Source organism: Dama dama, chromosome 7, assembly GCF_033118175.1.
Source record: "Dama dama isolate Ldn47 chromosome 7, ASM3311817v1, whole genome shotgun sequence".
NCBI lineage: Eukaryota > Metazoa > Chordata > Mammalia > Artiodactyla > Cervidae > Dama > Dama dama.
In genome coordinates this window covers 15146683-15164614 of record NC_083687.1, presented here as the reverse complement: position 1 = coordinate 15164614, position 17932 = coordinate 15146683, and the positions used below count along the sequence as shown (strand labels likewise).

The 17932-nt window shown below is 40.3% G+C and overlaps 1 protein-coding gene across 2 annotated transcripts in view; it reads right to left on the bottom strand.

The window, feature by feature from the left end:
• DNAH8 (dynein axonemal heavy chain 8) overlaps positions 1-17932 on the bottom strand; it is a 318410-nt gene that overhangs the window by 160605 nt on the left and 139873 nt on the right. For both annotated transcript variants that reach the window (XM_061146069.1, XM_061146068.1), the window contains exons 40-45: positions 16550-16728; positions 10633-10820; positions 7672-7758; positions 7476-7583; positions 6517-6651; positions 4431-4592 (exon numbers count right to left, since the gene is read on the bottom strand). In XM_061146069.1, coding sequence (XP_061002052.1) covers positions 4431-4592; positions 6517-6651; positions 7476-7583; positions 7672-7758; positions 10633-10820; positions 16550-16728 — 859 coding nt within the window. The remainder of the gene's footprint in view (positions 1-4430; positions 4593-6516; positions 6652-7475; positions 7584-7671; positions 7759-10632; positions 10821-16549; positions 16729-17932) is intronic.

The following is a 17932-nucleotide window of genomic DNA, read 5'->3' as shown; positions in this document are numbered from 1 at the left end:
TTGTATCGCACGTGGTGATATCGCCCCCTAGTGGTGGGAAGCAGCAATACAAAGCATCTCTGCCAAGACCCAAGTTAAACATCAGCCTTCTGGTTCCCCAGAGGCACAGTTGGAGGTGAGTTTCCTGTGCAAGCGAGTGGTCACCAGGGAAACTTTTAATGGAGTAAGGGAAGAAGGACAGGAACGGGGACAGGTCAATCATGGTGTGATTGAAGACAATATCCTGTAGAGGGGAGACTTAAGGCTGGCCCTCGGGGCACCTTTATATCTGTTTCACCTGGAAGCAGAAGAACTTGACTTTTCGACTGCATCATCCATAAGTCCTTATTGAGTGTTTTGTTGTTGTTCTTGTTTTTTAATTTATTTGGCTGTGCCAGCTCTCAGTTGCAGCATGCAGGATCAAGTTCCCTAACCAGGATCAAACCCAGGCCCCCTGCATTGGGAGTGCAGAGTCTTAACCACTAGACCACCAGGGAACTCCCACATCGCCCATATGTCCTTAACTAAGGAAGGGTTGTTTGGGGGTAGGGGAGGACAAACTCCCATGCACTGTCTGCACTTTGCGCCTTCCAGAAAAAGTGGCACTGACCCTCCTGCAGAGAGTATGTGGAACTGGAATCACAGTTCTAGAAGTCGGGGAAGGAGTGCAAGGATGAGGTGAGAGAGATTCAAGGAGACATACAAAGAACATGGACAGTGTCTGTTACAAAATCCCCTCTACAGTTTTATTAATAAAAATAAAAAGTCAAAGGACTCATAGCTGATCAGAGGTAAAATTTGAGTTACTCTCCTAAGTTTTAGATAGAAATGTATTAGCTCTGTAATCCATAGTTTAAAAGCAACAGAGGTACTGGCCATATTATATTCAACAGTAATGTGTTTGACATTAAGTAACAACACAATCTTCTAGTCCCCCACCAACTGAGAGAACTAAGATTGCAGTGCTCAGTATACTGTATACATTGTTGTTCAGCGGCTAAGTCATGTCCGACCCTTTGCGTCCTCATGAACTGCAGCACACCAGGCTTCTCTGTCCTTCACTATCTCCCTGGGTTTGCTCAAACTCATGTACACTGAGTCAGTGATGCCATCCAACCATCTCATCCTTTGTCACCCCCTTCTCCTCCTGCCCTCAATCTTACTCAGCATCAGGGTCTTTTAAAATGAATCAGCTCTTGCATCAGGTGGCCAAAGTATTGGAGCTACAGCATCAGTCCTTTCAATGAATATTCAGGGTTGATTTCCTTTAGGATTGACTGGTTTGATCTCCTTGCTATCCAAGAGACTCTCAAGAGTCTTCTCCAACACCACACTTCAAAAGCATCAAGTCTTCAGTGCTCAGTCTTCTTTATGGTCCAACTCTCACATCTTGTATGACTACTGGCAAAACCATAGCTTTGACTATACAGACCTTTTTCAGCAAAGTGATGTCTCTGCTTTTTAATATGCTGTCTAGGTTTGTCATTGCTTTTCTTCCAAGGAGCAAGCATCTTCTAATTTCATGGCTGCAAGTCACTGTCCACAGTGATTTTGGAGCCCAAGAGAATAAAATCTGTCACTGTTTCCACTTTCTCTCCATCTATTTTTGCCATGAAGTGATAGGACCGGATGTGATGATCTTAGCTTTCTGAATGTTGAGTTTTAAGCCAGCTTTTTCACTCTCCACTTGCACCCTCATTAAGAGGCTCTTTAGTTCCTCTTCACTTTCTACCATTAGACAGGTGTCATCTGCATATCTGAGGTTTTGATATTTCTCCTGGCAATCTTGATTCCAGCTTGTGCTTTATCCAGCCTGGCATTTCTCATGATGTATTCTGCACAGAAGTTAAACAAGCAGGGTGACAATATATAGCCTTGACGTACTCCTTTCCCAATTTTGAACCAGGCCATTATTCCATATCCAATTCTAACTCTTGCTTCTTGTCTTGCATATAGGTTTCTCAGGAGGAAGATAAGGTGGTCTGGTATTCCCATCTCTTTAGAATTTTCCACAGTTTGTTGTGATTCATACAATCAAAAGCGTGAGCGTGGTCAACGAAACAGATTTTTTTTTAATTCCCTTGCTTTTTCTATCATCTAGCGGATGTTGTCAATTTGACCTCTGGTTCCTCTACCTTTTCTAAATCCAGCTTGTACATCTGAAGTTCTCAGTTCACCTGTATGCATGTCACATGTAAAGTGAGGTTTTCCCAGAACTTTTTTTAAATGGAATGATTTCCATTACATAGATGATGAAAAATACTTTTATTTCTCCCCATATATTTTCTTTATAAGGTCTGAGTCTGTCTCATACACCTGCACTGCTTACAAGAGTAAGTTAAGAATCATTGCTTTTCAGGGGATGGTGGGGGGAAAGAATCATTACTTTCCAAATGCGGTTTTTAACACTTTCAACAATTTCAGTGCCTTTATTTTCCAAGGCACTGGAAAATACTCCCAATGCGTCAAGCTCATAGGGATTTAATTCAGCAACTCTGCTATAGTTTCAGGGCTCTGCTTGATAAAATCACTGATAGGTTGTCCCAAGGATAAAATGTGATTGACAGAAACACAGCAAGGGACACAGGCAAAGGATTTAGTTTAGGTGTGAACACACCCACACACAAAGCAGAAGCAAAGTAGCACCCCGAGATTCCTCAGGCGCCATGCCCCACGAAGGCCCCCAGCTATGGCATTCCACTTCCCTGCGTGTTTTTTTTTTTTTTGGTCACGCTGCACGCCTCGTGGGATTCCAGTTCCCCAACCAAGAATGGAACCCAAGGTCCCTGCACTGGAAACAGAGCCCCAACTACTGGACCACCAGGGAAGTCCCTCCCTGCATTTTCATAACCTGCTATCTCCTCCCAGCTATTCTCGAGTTTCTGGTTACCACCTAACCTCATGGGGTATAAGTAACTTCAGTAAGTGCTTGGTTAGTGTGAGGCGGGGTAAAACCACGCTAAAGTCCAAAACTAAATTCAAAATGGATTAAAGATCTAAATGTAAGACCAGAAACTATAAAACTCCTAGAGGAGAACATAGGCAAAACACTATCTGACATAAATCACAGCAGGATCCTCTATGACCCACCTCCCAGAATATTGGAAATAAAAGCAAAAATAAACAAATGGGACCTAATGAAACTTTAAAGCTTTTGCACAACAAAGGAAACTATAAGTAAGGTGAAAAGACAGCCTTCAGAATGGGAGAAAATAATAGCAAACAAAGCAACAAAGGATTAATCTCAAAAATATATAAGCAACTCCTGCAGCTCAATTCCAGAAAAATGAATGACCCAATCAAAAAATGGGCCAAAGAACTAAACAGACATTTCTCCAAAGAAGACATACAGATGGCTAACAAACACATGAAAAGATGCTCAACATCACTCATTATCAGAGAAATGCAAATCAAAACCACAATGAGGTACCATTACACGCCAGTCAGGTTGGCTGCTATCCAAAAGTCTACAAGCAATAAATGCTGGAGAGGGTGTGGAGAAAAGGGAACCCTCTTACACTGTTGGTGGGAATGCAGACTAGTACAGCCACTATGGAAAACAGTGTGGAGATTTCTTAAAAAACTGGAAATAGAACTGCCATGTGACCTAGCAATCCCACTCCTGGGCATACACACCAAGGATACTAGATCTGAAAGAGACACGTGCACCCCAATGTTCATCGCAGCACTATTTATAATAGCCAGGACACGGAAGCAACCTAGATGTCCATCAGCAGATGAATGGATAGGGAAGCTATGGTACATATACACTATGGAATATTACTCTGCCATTAAAAAGTATTCATTTGAATCAGTTCTAATGAGATGGATGAAACTGGAGCCCATTATACAGAGTGAAGTAAGCCAGAAAGATAAAGACCAATACAGTGTACTAACGCATATATATGGAATTTTAAAAGGTGGTAATGATAACCCTATATGCAAAACAGAAAAAGAGACACAGATGTATAGAACAGACTTTTGGACTCTGTGGGAGAAGGCGAGGGTGGGATGAGCTGAGAGAATAGCATTGAAACAAGTATACTATCAAGGGTGAAACAGACTACCAGCCCAGGTTGGATGCATGAGACAAGTGCTCAGGGCTGGTGCACTGGGAAGACCCAGAGGGATGGGATGGGGAGGGGGGGCGGGAGGGGGGATCGGGATGGGGAACACATGTAAATCCATGGCTGATTCATGTCAATGTATGGCAAAATCCACTACAATATTGTAAAGTAATTAGCCTCCAACTAATAAAAATAAATGGAAAAAATAAATAAAGTCCCTAGGACCAACACCCCCAGCTGAGGACTCTTCTTGCAATGATGTGCTTTATTTAGCCTCAATCTTAACATCAAGCAAGATTAATAACACTAGTTCTTCTCTCCAAATGACAACCTTTAACAACACTCGTTGATCATCAAACTGATAATAGATGAAAAATATTTTACCTGCACGAGTTTGAGATTCCAGGGTGGATGGTTAATCAAACCTTCAAGCTGAACCTGGTTGGCGACTGCAGCTTGCAGTTCCACGTAACTATTACTATCTAGTTGTAATCCTGGAAACAGGTCATTGATTAAGCTGAGGAAGAGGGGTTCATCTTCATCAATCTAAGGTGGCAAAGAATACGTTTATTCATTTAGGTCAAAAATGAAGCTCACAGTACTCATCATTTCATGCCCAAATAATCATATTATTCTCCTGGCCACACCTGTATGCTCTAGCACTTTCTCCCAAACACCACCACTGAGTCCACATTACCTACAGCATTGCACCCAAATTTCCCTGGCATTTATATTAAAAAGAATGAAATAACGCCATTTTCAGCAGCATGGATAGACCTAGAGACTGTCGTACTGAGTGAAGTGAGACCACAGAAGGGGAAATATCGTATGACATCCCTTATATGCGAATCTAAAAGGAAATGATAGGAATGAACTTATAAAGCAGAAAGAGACTCGCAGACTTAGAGAATGAACTGAATGGTTACCAGGGTGGGCGGAGGAGAGGATGGGGGAAGGGATACTTAGAGTCTGGGATGGACACGTAGACACTGCTATATTTAAAATGGATAACCAAAAAAAATAAATAAATAAAATAAAATAAAATGGATAGCCAACAAAGATCTGCTTGCACAGGCAACTCTGTTCAATAATACATGGCAGCCTGGATGGGAGGGGAGTTTGGTGGAAACTGGATTTATATACATGTATGAACATGTATACATGTATGTAAACATGTTCATACATGTATGAACAGCAAACAGTCCTTTTGCTGTTCACCTGAAACTTGTCACAACATTGTTAATCGGCCATACCCCAAGACAAAATGTTTAAAAAACACCTTGTCGGCATTTAATGTCTTCTCCAATCTACTCCTCCAAGGTTTGATCTCATTATTTTATCATATGACACGTATATGCATTAACCTTAAAAATGTGTAAGTAATAGTTCCAAGCCCAAGAGAACAGAGTATTAACATTCTTCTTTAATTAGGAAATTATCTGTAATTTAACATCACAAAGTCTTGTGGATTTTGGTTCCAGTTTCTCAACTGACTATGATAGTGGGTGAGTCCTACAAACGTGACTCTCTCCTAAGGAGATCCATGTCCCCCAGGGTGGCTGTGAGACTCAAACAAGACAATATATGTGAAAAGATTCTGTAATAAAGTGAAGTATACAGATGTCAGCTGCTAGATTTGTAACCAGAATGCAAGCTCCTAAGATCCACTTCTTCCTCAACCATGTACTCCCAGGGCATGGACACCATATGTAGCACAAAGAAGCCTGTGAATAAAAGCCACATGAACCTGCCCATCAGCTAGTTCAAAACAACCCGGCTGTACCTGTGACAAGTGTGAAAGCAGAGAAATAATTATTATAAGCTCCACAGCAAGCTGGAGAAGGCAATGGCACCCCACTCCAGTACTCTTGCCTGGAAAATCCCATGGACAGAGGACCCTGGTGGGCTGCAGTCCATGGGGTCGTTAAGAGTCAGACATGACTGAACAACTTCACTTTCACTTTTCACTTTCATGCATTGGAGAAGGAAACGGCAACCCACTCCAGTACTCTGAAGTGACTTAGCAGCAGCAGCAGCAGCCACAGCAAACACTTAATGCACATTTAGAAAACAGAAATGGTGTTGATGTTTTGGGAGAGACATGGTTAAAGCTAGTCACATACAGACAAAGCGAAAAGCTTTGGTGGTTCCCTATGAATCCAGATTTTCGTGTTTAGAATCTATATTACGTTATGAATAATGGACTGACATTTGGGGGCTGGAGCCCACTGATGAAGCCTATTTTATGGCATTTGCAAGGATGCATTTCTGGCCCTTGTTGTCCATACAAAGCCATGGGTTTTTTTCTTGGGGGCAGGAGGAGGGTGCCTTCTTCCAGAAGTTCAGTCAGTGGTAACTCCACATACCCAACCCAACACACACCCATGTTAACAGCTCTATATGAGCCAACCCCCACTTGTCAGCGAGGTCAAAATCTTGAAAGAGAAATTAATCCAGAGAAGAAAGATACCAATTTAGAAAGGTTCATATCTCTCAGTCCTCTCATGACCGTGCTTAATTCACTATCTTCCGGTCTGGCTCTTTTTTGAGATCCGAGTGTCCTCAATACAGATAGAATATTTCTCAAACCAAAGTCGTAATGAACCTAGGATGAGAAAAGAAATAAAAAGGATCATTCAGCTGAAAAATTCTAAGCGCAGACTCACTGTGTACATATAGTACTTACATACTATAGTTTTGGAGTGGCTGAGTGGCCAAATTCTGTTAGCTCACTTCTCCTGCCTTTCCTTTGACTGAAAAAAGATGACTTCACTGGAAAGATCAATCTGTGTGACAGTGTTCACACCTGATTTTCTGAGAACAATACACTCTGATAGTCTGAGGGGCAACCATTTAAAATGCATGACCAACAGGTTACACACCACGTGATTCACTTTATGTAACATGCTTGAAATAACACAATTACAGAGATGTAGAAAAGATTAGGCCTACGAGGAGCTATAGAATTTGGGAGAGAGGAGAGAGGGAAGTGTTGCTATAAAGGGGTAGCAGGAGGGTACTTGGTGGGGATAAACAATTCTGTTTTCTATGACATAACTGGATAGAACTACATACACACACACACACACATACACACGAGTGCATGAAAAACTGGTGAAGTCTTAGGAATCTCTGTTTATTGTCCACTGTCAATCTTCTGGTTGTGTTATTGTACTACAATTATGTCAACAGGATGAAGAGTACACAGGATGTCTCGTACATGTCTTTGCAACTTCCTGAGAATCTATAATTATTTCAACTTAGGAAAGTTTTTAAAATACATAATCAAAAGGTCAAGTTAACTATAAACATATCTTAGGAAACAGTCAAGGAATTTTTTTTAACTCCCTAATTAGTACTTATCAAGGCAAAATTGCAAAGTTAAAAAACAAGTTCTATAGTGAGGGGAAAATAGATGTACAAAGTTACCTGCTTAGTAAGTTGCTCTTCACAGAGTTTGTAAAGTACATAAAACTTCTGAGCCAAGATAACGTTTTCAAGAAAACCACAGCTTGCAAGTTTAACTCGCATAATGATCTGCAAATTAACAGTGAGACTTTTCAGTTTTAGTGAAAAACAGGTAAAGAACATAAATTGCATTACGATTTTAAATCCTGATACATACCTGTCTATCAGGAACCATCATAGCAACAGTTCTGAACTGAATTTTCAAGTTCTCTGGTAGTTCCTGGCGCCCAGCATACCCAGGGTTCTAAAAGTTAAAATTATTTAATTTTTAATTGTTGACATAACTTTCATTTCTTGAATACAAATTATCAATACATTTCAAATCTCTAATTCAGATTCTAAGAAGGTATTGAAAAACATTCGATTCATAAAATATCCCTCTTTTCACAAAAATGTATATTGGACCATCAATATTTATTAATGTCACTTTACTCTCTCTCACAATTTCCATGTTCATTACACTAATAAAGTAACACACGTGTGCACACAGTGCACACACACACACACACACCACTTTGTGTAGCAAAAAATAAGCATCTGCGTATCTGTTTGTTAAAGAAAATGAAATAAAACTGAATAAATACTGGGATAATTATGATCCAAAATATGTTACTGAAAGCAAAAGAAAATTTAGGATTTTATATTAATCAATATACTGAGGCAATTTTTATTTCCTCTCTTCAAATTATCATTTTTTTTGCCAGAAAGTATTTTTATCTTGCCTCACTTTTTGAAGGACATTTGCATGGAGTATGTAACTCCAGTTGCTACGTTTGTCTTTTCTTTAATGTTTCCGTTTTGCTTTGTGAGCCTGTGTGCTTTGCTTTTAAACTGGAAGTTAACCGCTTTACAACACAAATTATTCTTTACAGTCAGAATTACAGAGTTCTGTGGCTGACAAATAGCCACAAACAGCTGACAAAGAGTTTAGTGAGGAAAACAAAGACGGGAGTGATGAGAAAACATGAAGAAGGACAAAAGTAGAGATGAGAAGGAAGCGAATAATAACAAAACACAGGATAGACCAGACCCAAAAACCCCAAGCGATGAGGTTAGGGTGTTCAAAGACAAGCAAGGCAAAGAGGAAAGTGCATGAAGAAACCTTTAGTCCCTGAGCATTTACTGGGCATTGTCAATAGGCCAGATAACTTGCTAGGCGCTGGGAATACAAAGATGGCTGGCTGCCTTTCATTACTCCTATTTTTCATCCTTAGTCACAGAACTTCAGTTGCAAGCTGGGTGCATCACCACCCAGATTTAAAACTACATTTCCCAGCCTGCCCTGCAGCTGGTGAGATTAAATTCTACCCTGTGAGTCACAAAGGGACACAGTGTGTGAAATATCCTTGACGTCTGATTGGAGGGAATTGATTCAATCAATTGGCTGCAACAGAGATGCTTCTATAGCACCTTGGGCCATAAGGTGACCTTGAAATTGGAAACCAAGATGGTGTAGAAACCTCGAAGAATCTTAAAAGAATACATACTTAAGTCACTATTCTTCATATGTTAGTTATTCACAGCCTAATGCAATATCTAATTGATATTTCCAAAATTATTCTTAATCCAAGGAAATGTTAAGCTTCTTTTAAATTCTTCTAAGCCACACTATCACACAGAGTAAACTCCTTCATTCAATTTCATGAGTTATAACTGATCACTTTAGGATTGTTATTATTTACCTCTAACTTGCTTTACTGGTTGTTTGCTTACATTAAAGCTTATCAGAAACTTTTCTGAGTTTTTTTCCTATGATTTATCTTTATCCACTCAGGACACTTAAAACTCAGAGTACTTGTGTTATTTTGCACCTTAGAGATTGAACAGAATAGGGATCATTTAAAAGCATTAGGTAAAAGCAGTTCAACATTAACTTCACTTCAATTCATAGAAACTCCTCCATTCTATGCTTTTGGTGTTTTATCTTTACAACAGTATATCACAAAGCTCTGTCCCCAGTAACATGGTAACAATTTGTTATAGGACCCTGTTGAATTATTTTGAAAATTTTAAATCATTTCTATCATCCTTTATTAAGTGTCAGAGAAAAGCCAAGTGTAGAGGTTAAGGAGTCAGGCTTTGATATTAGACAATAACATCTTTCTCTAATTGTGTGACGAGCAAATTTTTTAATTCCCTGAGCCTTGGGTGTCTCAATTATAAACATTCACCATGGGCCTTCCCTGCCGTTACAGTGGTTAAAACTTTGTGTGATCCCACTGCAAGAGGTGTGGGGGTTTGATTCCTGGTTGGGGGAACTATGATATATTACCCACTAATATATGTTTACTTTCCTTTAAGTCTATAACAATTAAATGAATAAACTGCATTTAAAACCTATGTTTTTCAATCTGTTTGCTGCTGCTAAGTCACTTCAGTCGTGTCCGACCCTGTGCGACCCCATAGACGGAAGCCCACCAGGCTCCCCCGTCCCTGGGATTCTCAAGGCAAGAACACTGGAGTGGATTGCCATTTCCTCCTCCAATGTGTGAAAGTGAAAGTGAAGTCGCTCAGTCATGTCCGACTCGTCGTGGCCCCATGGACTGCAGCTCACCAGGCTCCTCTGTCCATGAGATTTTCCAGGCAAGAGTACTGGAGTGGGGTGCCATTGCCTTCTCCTCAATCTGTTTAAATCACATCAAAAAGTATGAAATACTTAGGAATACACCTGACCAAGAGGTTGAAAAGAATGAAATAATGCCATCTGCAGCAACATGATGGACCTAGACGTTATCATACTAACTGAAGTAAGTCAGATGAAGACAAATATCATAGCATATCACTCAAAGGTAGAATCTAAACTATGACACAAATAGCAAAGAAATCAAATTTAGGATTACCAAAGGGGAAAGTGGGTAGAGGAGGAACCAATGAGGAATTCGGGATTAGCAGATACAAAGTACTATATATAAAATAGATAAACAACAAGATCCTAGTATATATATATATCTCACAGGGAACTGTATTCAAAATCTTCTAATAACCTATAACAGAAAAGAATATAATATATATACACATATATAACGGAGTCACTTTGCTATACACCAGAAACTAATACACTGTATATCAACCATACTTCAATAAAAAATTTTAAAATATGTAACACCTATGTTCTCACCATTGTTAAGAAGATTCCAAATTCTGGATTTAAATCAACACAATCACCATCAGAAAAAATAAACTGTTTTTTTCTCTCTTTTCTTGCTGTCAAGACGATGTAAATTTGCTGGGCTGCCACTGATAACACAGGCAATTCAATTCTGTTAAACTCATCAAAACACCCCCAGGAACCTGACTGTGCAAGACCTGGTGTGAAAAACAGTTAGTTTGATAAGTTTTACTTTGTAATATACCTTCTTGATAGAAATCATTTCTCCAAAGCACCCTCAAACAATTATACAGTGAAATACAATTTATATAAACTTCACATCTGGCTGTTTATAAAGACATATTTAATTCCAGTGATATAGAGAAGTTTAATTATTTGTACATCATCACCGAAACAATGGAAACAGTATACTGCTGAAATGAAAGTACAGACTCGTCATTCCACCAGGGATGCTGAAGGGTGATAAAAACTGATTCAGTCTGGATGTGCCACCTCCAGTGGGGATGGAGGTGAGGGAGCCATAATGTTTGGGGAAATTAACAAAATAAGGGATGCCCTATCTGGGTCAGATCACTCTGTTCCTTTCTCGTTGCAATGAGAGAAATGCCTGGAAGCTGAGTGAGACAGAGAATCGTCAAAAGATGTTTACTTATTCCTTATGAAACCCAGCACAAAGGAAGACCTGGATATCAGGAACACTGCTCCTATCTAATCTCAAAGGATGAAAAACCTTTATTATCTTTAACTGCACGAAACACTCTTCTCTTTTTTTTTTTAAGCAAGCGAATAGGATTTATTAAAGAGAAGCAAAGTACAAAGCTTTCAGCATAGACACAGAGAGCGGGTACAGAGTCCCCACAAAACACTCTTCTTTTATTAATGCTTCCACCCACCTACCCCCACTTTTTCTTCTCTCTTCTTTGGGAATTTCCATTTTATGGATTTTGGAACTTACATATCTATTCCTACGACCCTGAAATTTTTCTGTCAAACTTTCCATTTCTTTCTGCAATATGCTCACCTGGCTAGATAGTCCAACTCAAAAAATACTCAAGTTTTGTTTTTTTCAATTTCTGATTATTCCAATTGTTATTCTTTTCATAGCAGCCTGTTTTTTTGTTTTTCTTTAATTGGTTATATGTTTCTTTAATTGGCTATACAAATTCTTGAATCTCTCTGAAGCTATTAATTTTAGTTACTTTTGCATTTTTTTCTGTTTAGGTAGGTGGTCAGTGGGTCTCTTTACTGTTTGGAGGGAATGACTCCTTAATTTCTTCAAATATTTGATGAGACATGGTTATTTCTGCATATGGGTGTATCTTCTCATTCCAAATGCAAATTCCTGTTTGCACTGGGTATGGCTGCCTCTGGCGACTGGGGGGAAGGCATGAGGGAGGCAGGAGAGCTTATCCTCTGGGTCTGGGGCTTGGGGACTGACCTGGCGCAATGCTCGCCTCTCTGGCACAACCCCCACCTGGTGATAAACTTTGTCAGGACTCCCACTTCAGAGCGTTTACATGGGGGAGAAATACTGGAGACAGCCACTTTCTTTTCTTCTTCTCTGCTTTCTGCTATAGTTTTGGCATTCTAGGATTTGCCTGGTGCTCTAGTCTGCTCCTCTCAGATCTTAATGATCTTCAATCATTAAGCCAGGAGTGATCCACAGGAGAGCATTCTCTTTCATTAAGTGATTCTTTGGGTTTAAATTATTTTTTTTTAAGGACAGGCAATTACAATGAACAAGATAGTGAATATCCATGTACCCACCTACCAAATCTTAACAATTTTGCTTCAGGAACTACAATTCAAGTCCACGTAGGTCTTTCTTGGATCCACACTCCCTGCTTCTCCAGAGGTAACCTCTACTCTGAATTTGATGTCAACGGTTCTTGTGCATGCCTGTAAACGACTGCTTGTGTGCATTCACCAATACTCTATACTTGGCTTGTTCAAAATTTGTGTGTATCTGTTTATTTTTCTATATACTGTATATATAAAATACTGTATCTATGCAGTGTATCATCAAATAAATTGATTGATTTACTGTTCTCTGAAGCAATTCTACCAACTTATACATACAGAAGTACTAAGATTTACAATTTCTACACACCCTTACCAACAGTGGTTTGTCAGACTTTTTCATTCTTACCAATTAACAACAGTGAGAACAGTATTGTTTTGTATTTCTTAATGATTTGAAGAAACTGTTTCTCTCTTTTTTTTTTTTTTGGCCACGCCACACACACATGGAGATCTTAGTTTCCCGACCAGGGGTAGAAGCCCTGCCCGCTGCAGTGTAAGTGTGGAGTCTTAATCACTGGACCAATAGGGAAGTCTAAAGAAAATCTTTCTTAATGCTAGATATGAATCTTTTGTCAGCCATACATGCTAAAATATCTTCTCTCAGTTTTTGAGAAGTCTCAAAAAGAGACATATCACAAAAGATTGTAAAATTATACACACACACACACACATTCACACACACACAATTGACCCTTGAACAACATAGGGGTTAGGGGCATGGACACTCCACAAAGTTGAAAATCCACATATAACTTTGCAGTCAGCCCTCTCACATCCACAGTTCCACATACAGGGGTTCAACCAACCTGAGGTCATATAGTACTGTAGTATGTATTTAGTTTAAAAAATCTGTGTATAAGTGGAACTGCACAGTTCAAGTCTGAGTTGTTCAATGTATATATTTCCAACAGGCAAGTAACTAAAGATAAGGGCTGGATGAGCAATCCCATGGTATCTGTTACAGGGATATCCTCCTATCCTGCTTAAATGTATTCGTCTTTTCTTTATAGTTGTGGGCTTTGTATAAAAAGTCCCTTTCTACTCTGAGAACAGATATGTGCCTTTGTTACCTTCTAAAGGTCATACAGGTTTTGCCTATCATAGTTAAGCACTTAATCCCCCAAAATTATTTTTATGCATGTTGTAGGGATGCAATTTTCATATATGCAGGGATCTAATTTCCCTTGTTAAATAGTAATCATCCAGTGTACCAGAACGACACTGCAAATTCTCTCTCTTCATCACTGATTTTCAATACCACCTTTTCCACATGTCAGTGTTCCCGGCCTATTTCTGCATTCTCTACTACGTTCCATTTGGCTGTTTATCAAGTTGCTTTAGTCATGTCCGACTCTTCGTGACCCTACAGACTGTAGCCCACCGGACTCCTCTCTCCATGGGATTCTCCAGGCAAGAACACTGGAATGGGTTACCATGCCCTCCTCCAGGGGATCTTCCTGACCCAGGGATCAAACCCTCGTCTCTCAGGTCTCCTACACTGGCACTGGGGCTCTTTACCCCACTGGCACTACCTATGTGATATCTTTCTGAGATTTTCATTTTCTAACTTTTTTTATGGATAACTAAAATAAAATTTGTCTTTATTTCATATTCAAGTAAACTTGCTAAATTCTACCTTCTATAGTTTTGTTGATTTTATTGTTTACAATATCACTTGTAAATGACGATACTTTGTGTTTCTTTCTTTCCAGTCTTTGTACTTTTGCTGTCCCTGTTGTTATTCCTTACTGCACTGGGTAGGATACAGAACACAGTGGTGAGTGGAAGTAAAGTAATGGAAATCCTCATCTTATACCTTGTCTCAGAGAATGCTTTCAAATTTTCAGTACTACGGTGTTTGCAGTGGGTGTCCTTTATCAAGTGAGCTATGTGGATGGATATCTGGGGAAAGAATCTAAAGATCGGCAGGCATAAGGTGGAGGCAGTGTGATTCGGGATGTTTGAGAAACATCACAAAGGGCAGTGTGGCTGCAGTAGAGACGGTGAGGGGACCGGGTCAGGAGACGAGATCAGGTCAGAGCGATGCAACAGGGAAGGAGCAGGTGTGACTGTGTGAAACAATACGAGGACCAACATAAGGATCTCGGTTCTTATTGTGAGCGAAGCCAGGGCCCAGCTTTCAGTAGAAGAGTGTCGTGACCTGACTTACAATTAGAAGGCTCTAGATTTGAGATTAGAATGGAGAGCACAGGGGTAAACTCAGGGAGACCAATTAGGAGGCTTATCGGAGCAGCACAGGCGAGAGATAATGATTGGCTTGAACCGGGACGACAGCAGCGGGCTAACAAAAGGTGGCTGGTGCTGGATGTGGTCTGAAAGTAGAGCTAATGGTATTTGCTGACAGTTGGACGTGAGCATGAGAGAAAGAGAGGTGAAAAGGAAAAGTCAAAGATTTCTGTTTAAGTATCTCGGAGAATAGAGTGGGTATTTAATGTGTCAAGGAAGGCTGAAGAAGAAGTCGAGATGGGGAGGGAGGATCGGAAGTTTGGTTTGGGATACAGTGACTCTGGACATGTTAGATATTTAAGGGGCAATATCAAGGAGCAGGTTATCAGTTGTATTATGTGAATTCAGAGTTTCAAGGGGAAGTCCAAGATAAGATGTAAATTTGATCATTTAGATATCATTCAGTGTTTATTGCTGGGAGGAATATCAATGACCTTAGATATGCAGATGATACCACTCTAATGGTAGATAGTGAAGAGGAACCAAACAGCCTCTTGATGAGGGTGAAAGAGGAGAGTGAAAAAGCTGCCTTAAAACTCCACATTCAAAAAACTAAGATCATGGCATCCCATCCCATCACTTCATGACAAATAGATGGGGAAACAATGGATTTTCTTGGACTCCAAAATCACTGCAGATGGTGATTGCAGCCATTAAAATAAAAGACGCTTGCTCCTTGGAAGGAAAACCATGACAAACCTAGACAATGTATTAAAAAGCAGAGACATCACTTTGCTGACAAAAGGTCATATAGTCAAAGCTATGGTTTTTCCAGTAAGTCATGTACGGATGTGAGTTGGACCATAAAGAAGGCTGAGTGCCAGAGAATTGATGCTTTCAAACTGTCGTGCTGGGAAGACTCTTGAGAGTCCCTTGGACTACAAGGAGAGCAAATCAGTAAATTCTAAAGGAAAGCAACCCTGAATATTCATTGGAAGGACTGATGCTGAAGCTGAAGCTCCGATACTTTGGCCACCTGATGCGGAGACCAGACTCTTTGGAAAAGACCTTGATGCTGGGAAAGATTGAGGGCAGGAGGAGAAGGGAGAAACAGAGGATGAGATGGTTAGATAGCATCACCAACTCAATGGACAGGAGTTTGAACAAACTCCAGGAGATAGTGAAGGACGGGGGAGTCTGGGGTGCTGTAGTCCATGGGGTTGCAAACAGTCAGACACGACTTAGTGACTGAATAACAACAAAAGTTTGGGTCTGCATGAGACCACCAGAGAAGACCAACGGGGCCTGAGTTCTAAGACTGAAATGCTCCCTAATCTTTTTTCTTTGTCCATCTGAAACCATCTGCCATCTATCTTTTCATATTTTGTCAATATTTCCCATCTGCCAGTGCCCCCTTCCTTCTTGTTTTCCATCCTTTTAAAAAAATATTTCAGTAATTCCCTGGTGATCCAGTGGTTAGGATTCTGTGCTTTTACTGCCAAGGGCCCAGGTTTGATCACTGGTCAGGAAACTAAAATCCCATAATCTTCATGGTGGCAGCCAAAAACAAATAAATAATAAAAAATCTTTATTTCAGTGGGATTTAATGCAATAAGGGAAGTCACATGTGTCATTGGTTTGCTATCCTGATCTTATCTCCTTCATCATTGTTTCAGGCAGTATTAAATTGATTCTGTTTTCATAATCTAATACACATTCAACTCATGGACTGTAATGCCAGAAGTAGTATTGAACGATATTTAATTGATGATACCCAGCCATTTTTGACCCAGAAAAATGGCGATATCATATGCATCAATCTACATTAATTTTGGTTATGTGGGACACTATCACTTTAGACTTCTATCCGAAAATACCATTTAAATGCAATAAAAATAAATCCACCAAAAGTAACATAATGGTGTTTGACACTTGCCTTTAAAAATCCTTCCTAGTCCTCTGAAATCCATTTGATCTGAGCAATTAAACACGACCACATATTTCCCCAAACATCTTCCCATGTCTTTCGTAGTTTCGGTTTTGCCGGTGCCCGCAGGTCCTGCGGGAGCCCCTCCCATGTTCATTCCCAAAGCCTGTGCCAAAGTGATGTAGCATCTGTAAACATGAATGAGACAAAGCGCTGTGGATACGCGGTAACACGCGTCCCAGCGAGGCACAGGTGGAAGTCCGGTGTGATTGGAATGAGACTGTTCGCTTTAGAGTTTGAGCCACCCATGTAAGAGAGGGGCTTCCCAGGTGGTGCTAGTGGTAAAGAACCGGCCTGTCAATGCCAGAGTCATAAGAGACGCAGGTTCGATCCCTGGGTCAGGAAGATCCCCTGGAGAGGGGAATGGCAACCCACTCCAGTATTCTTGCCTGGAAAATCCCTTGGGCAGAGGAGCCTAGCAGGCTACAGTCCATTGCACGACAAAGAGTCAGACACAACTGAGCTTCTAATGCTTTCTCATAAGAGATGGGCAACCAAACAAGGCTGGAGGAGCTGGGATTCATTACAAGTAATACAGTGCTTGCAAAGGCACGCAACCCTGACATAAAACCTGCAGGCCTTCCTTGCTTTGTGGTCAGGAGACATCTGAAGTCAGAGAACCAACTAAGCAGTGGTGTGCTGGTAGGTGGTTAACAATGAGCCCTCTAGGGGGAAAAAAAAAAAGCTGATTTCTGTTTTTTGGCCTCACGGCATGCAGGATCTTAGTTCCCCAAGCAAGGACAGAACCTGTGTCCTCTGCAGTGGAAGCGCTGAGTCCTACCACTGGACCACCAGGAAATTCCAAATCTAATTTTTACATCTGCTGATTTCTGTGGCATAAATACGTCCACCATGGCCAATGGCAACGCTGGTAATGTGATAGCACAAAACTGGGAAGAGGAGCATGACATTGGCTCTTGCAGGCTAGTACAAGCCAGCTCCACCAGCACACCACTGCCAGTAAACCATGTTACTATGAAGTGTTTCACTCATTTAGACACATGTAAAGAACAATATAATGAACCCCCTTGTATCCATAATGCAGCTTCACTTATATTTGTTTCAGATCTAAGCAAACTTAGGAAAGCTTCATGAGACATGAAGCTTTATACATAAACATCAATCGAAGGGAAAACACCCTGAAAAATTTAGACTGTGATGGAACTGGGCATATAAAGGGAGGTCAGATGAGTCTAGAAGAGGCTGAAGACGTAATTTTGCTGTATCATAATTTTACCTGGAGTCAGCTCTATTTAAAGTAACAGCAGAATTAGTTGTTCTATGACCCAGTTTAAGTCGATTCTACAAACATTTACTGTCTTCTACACATGG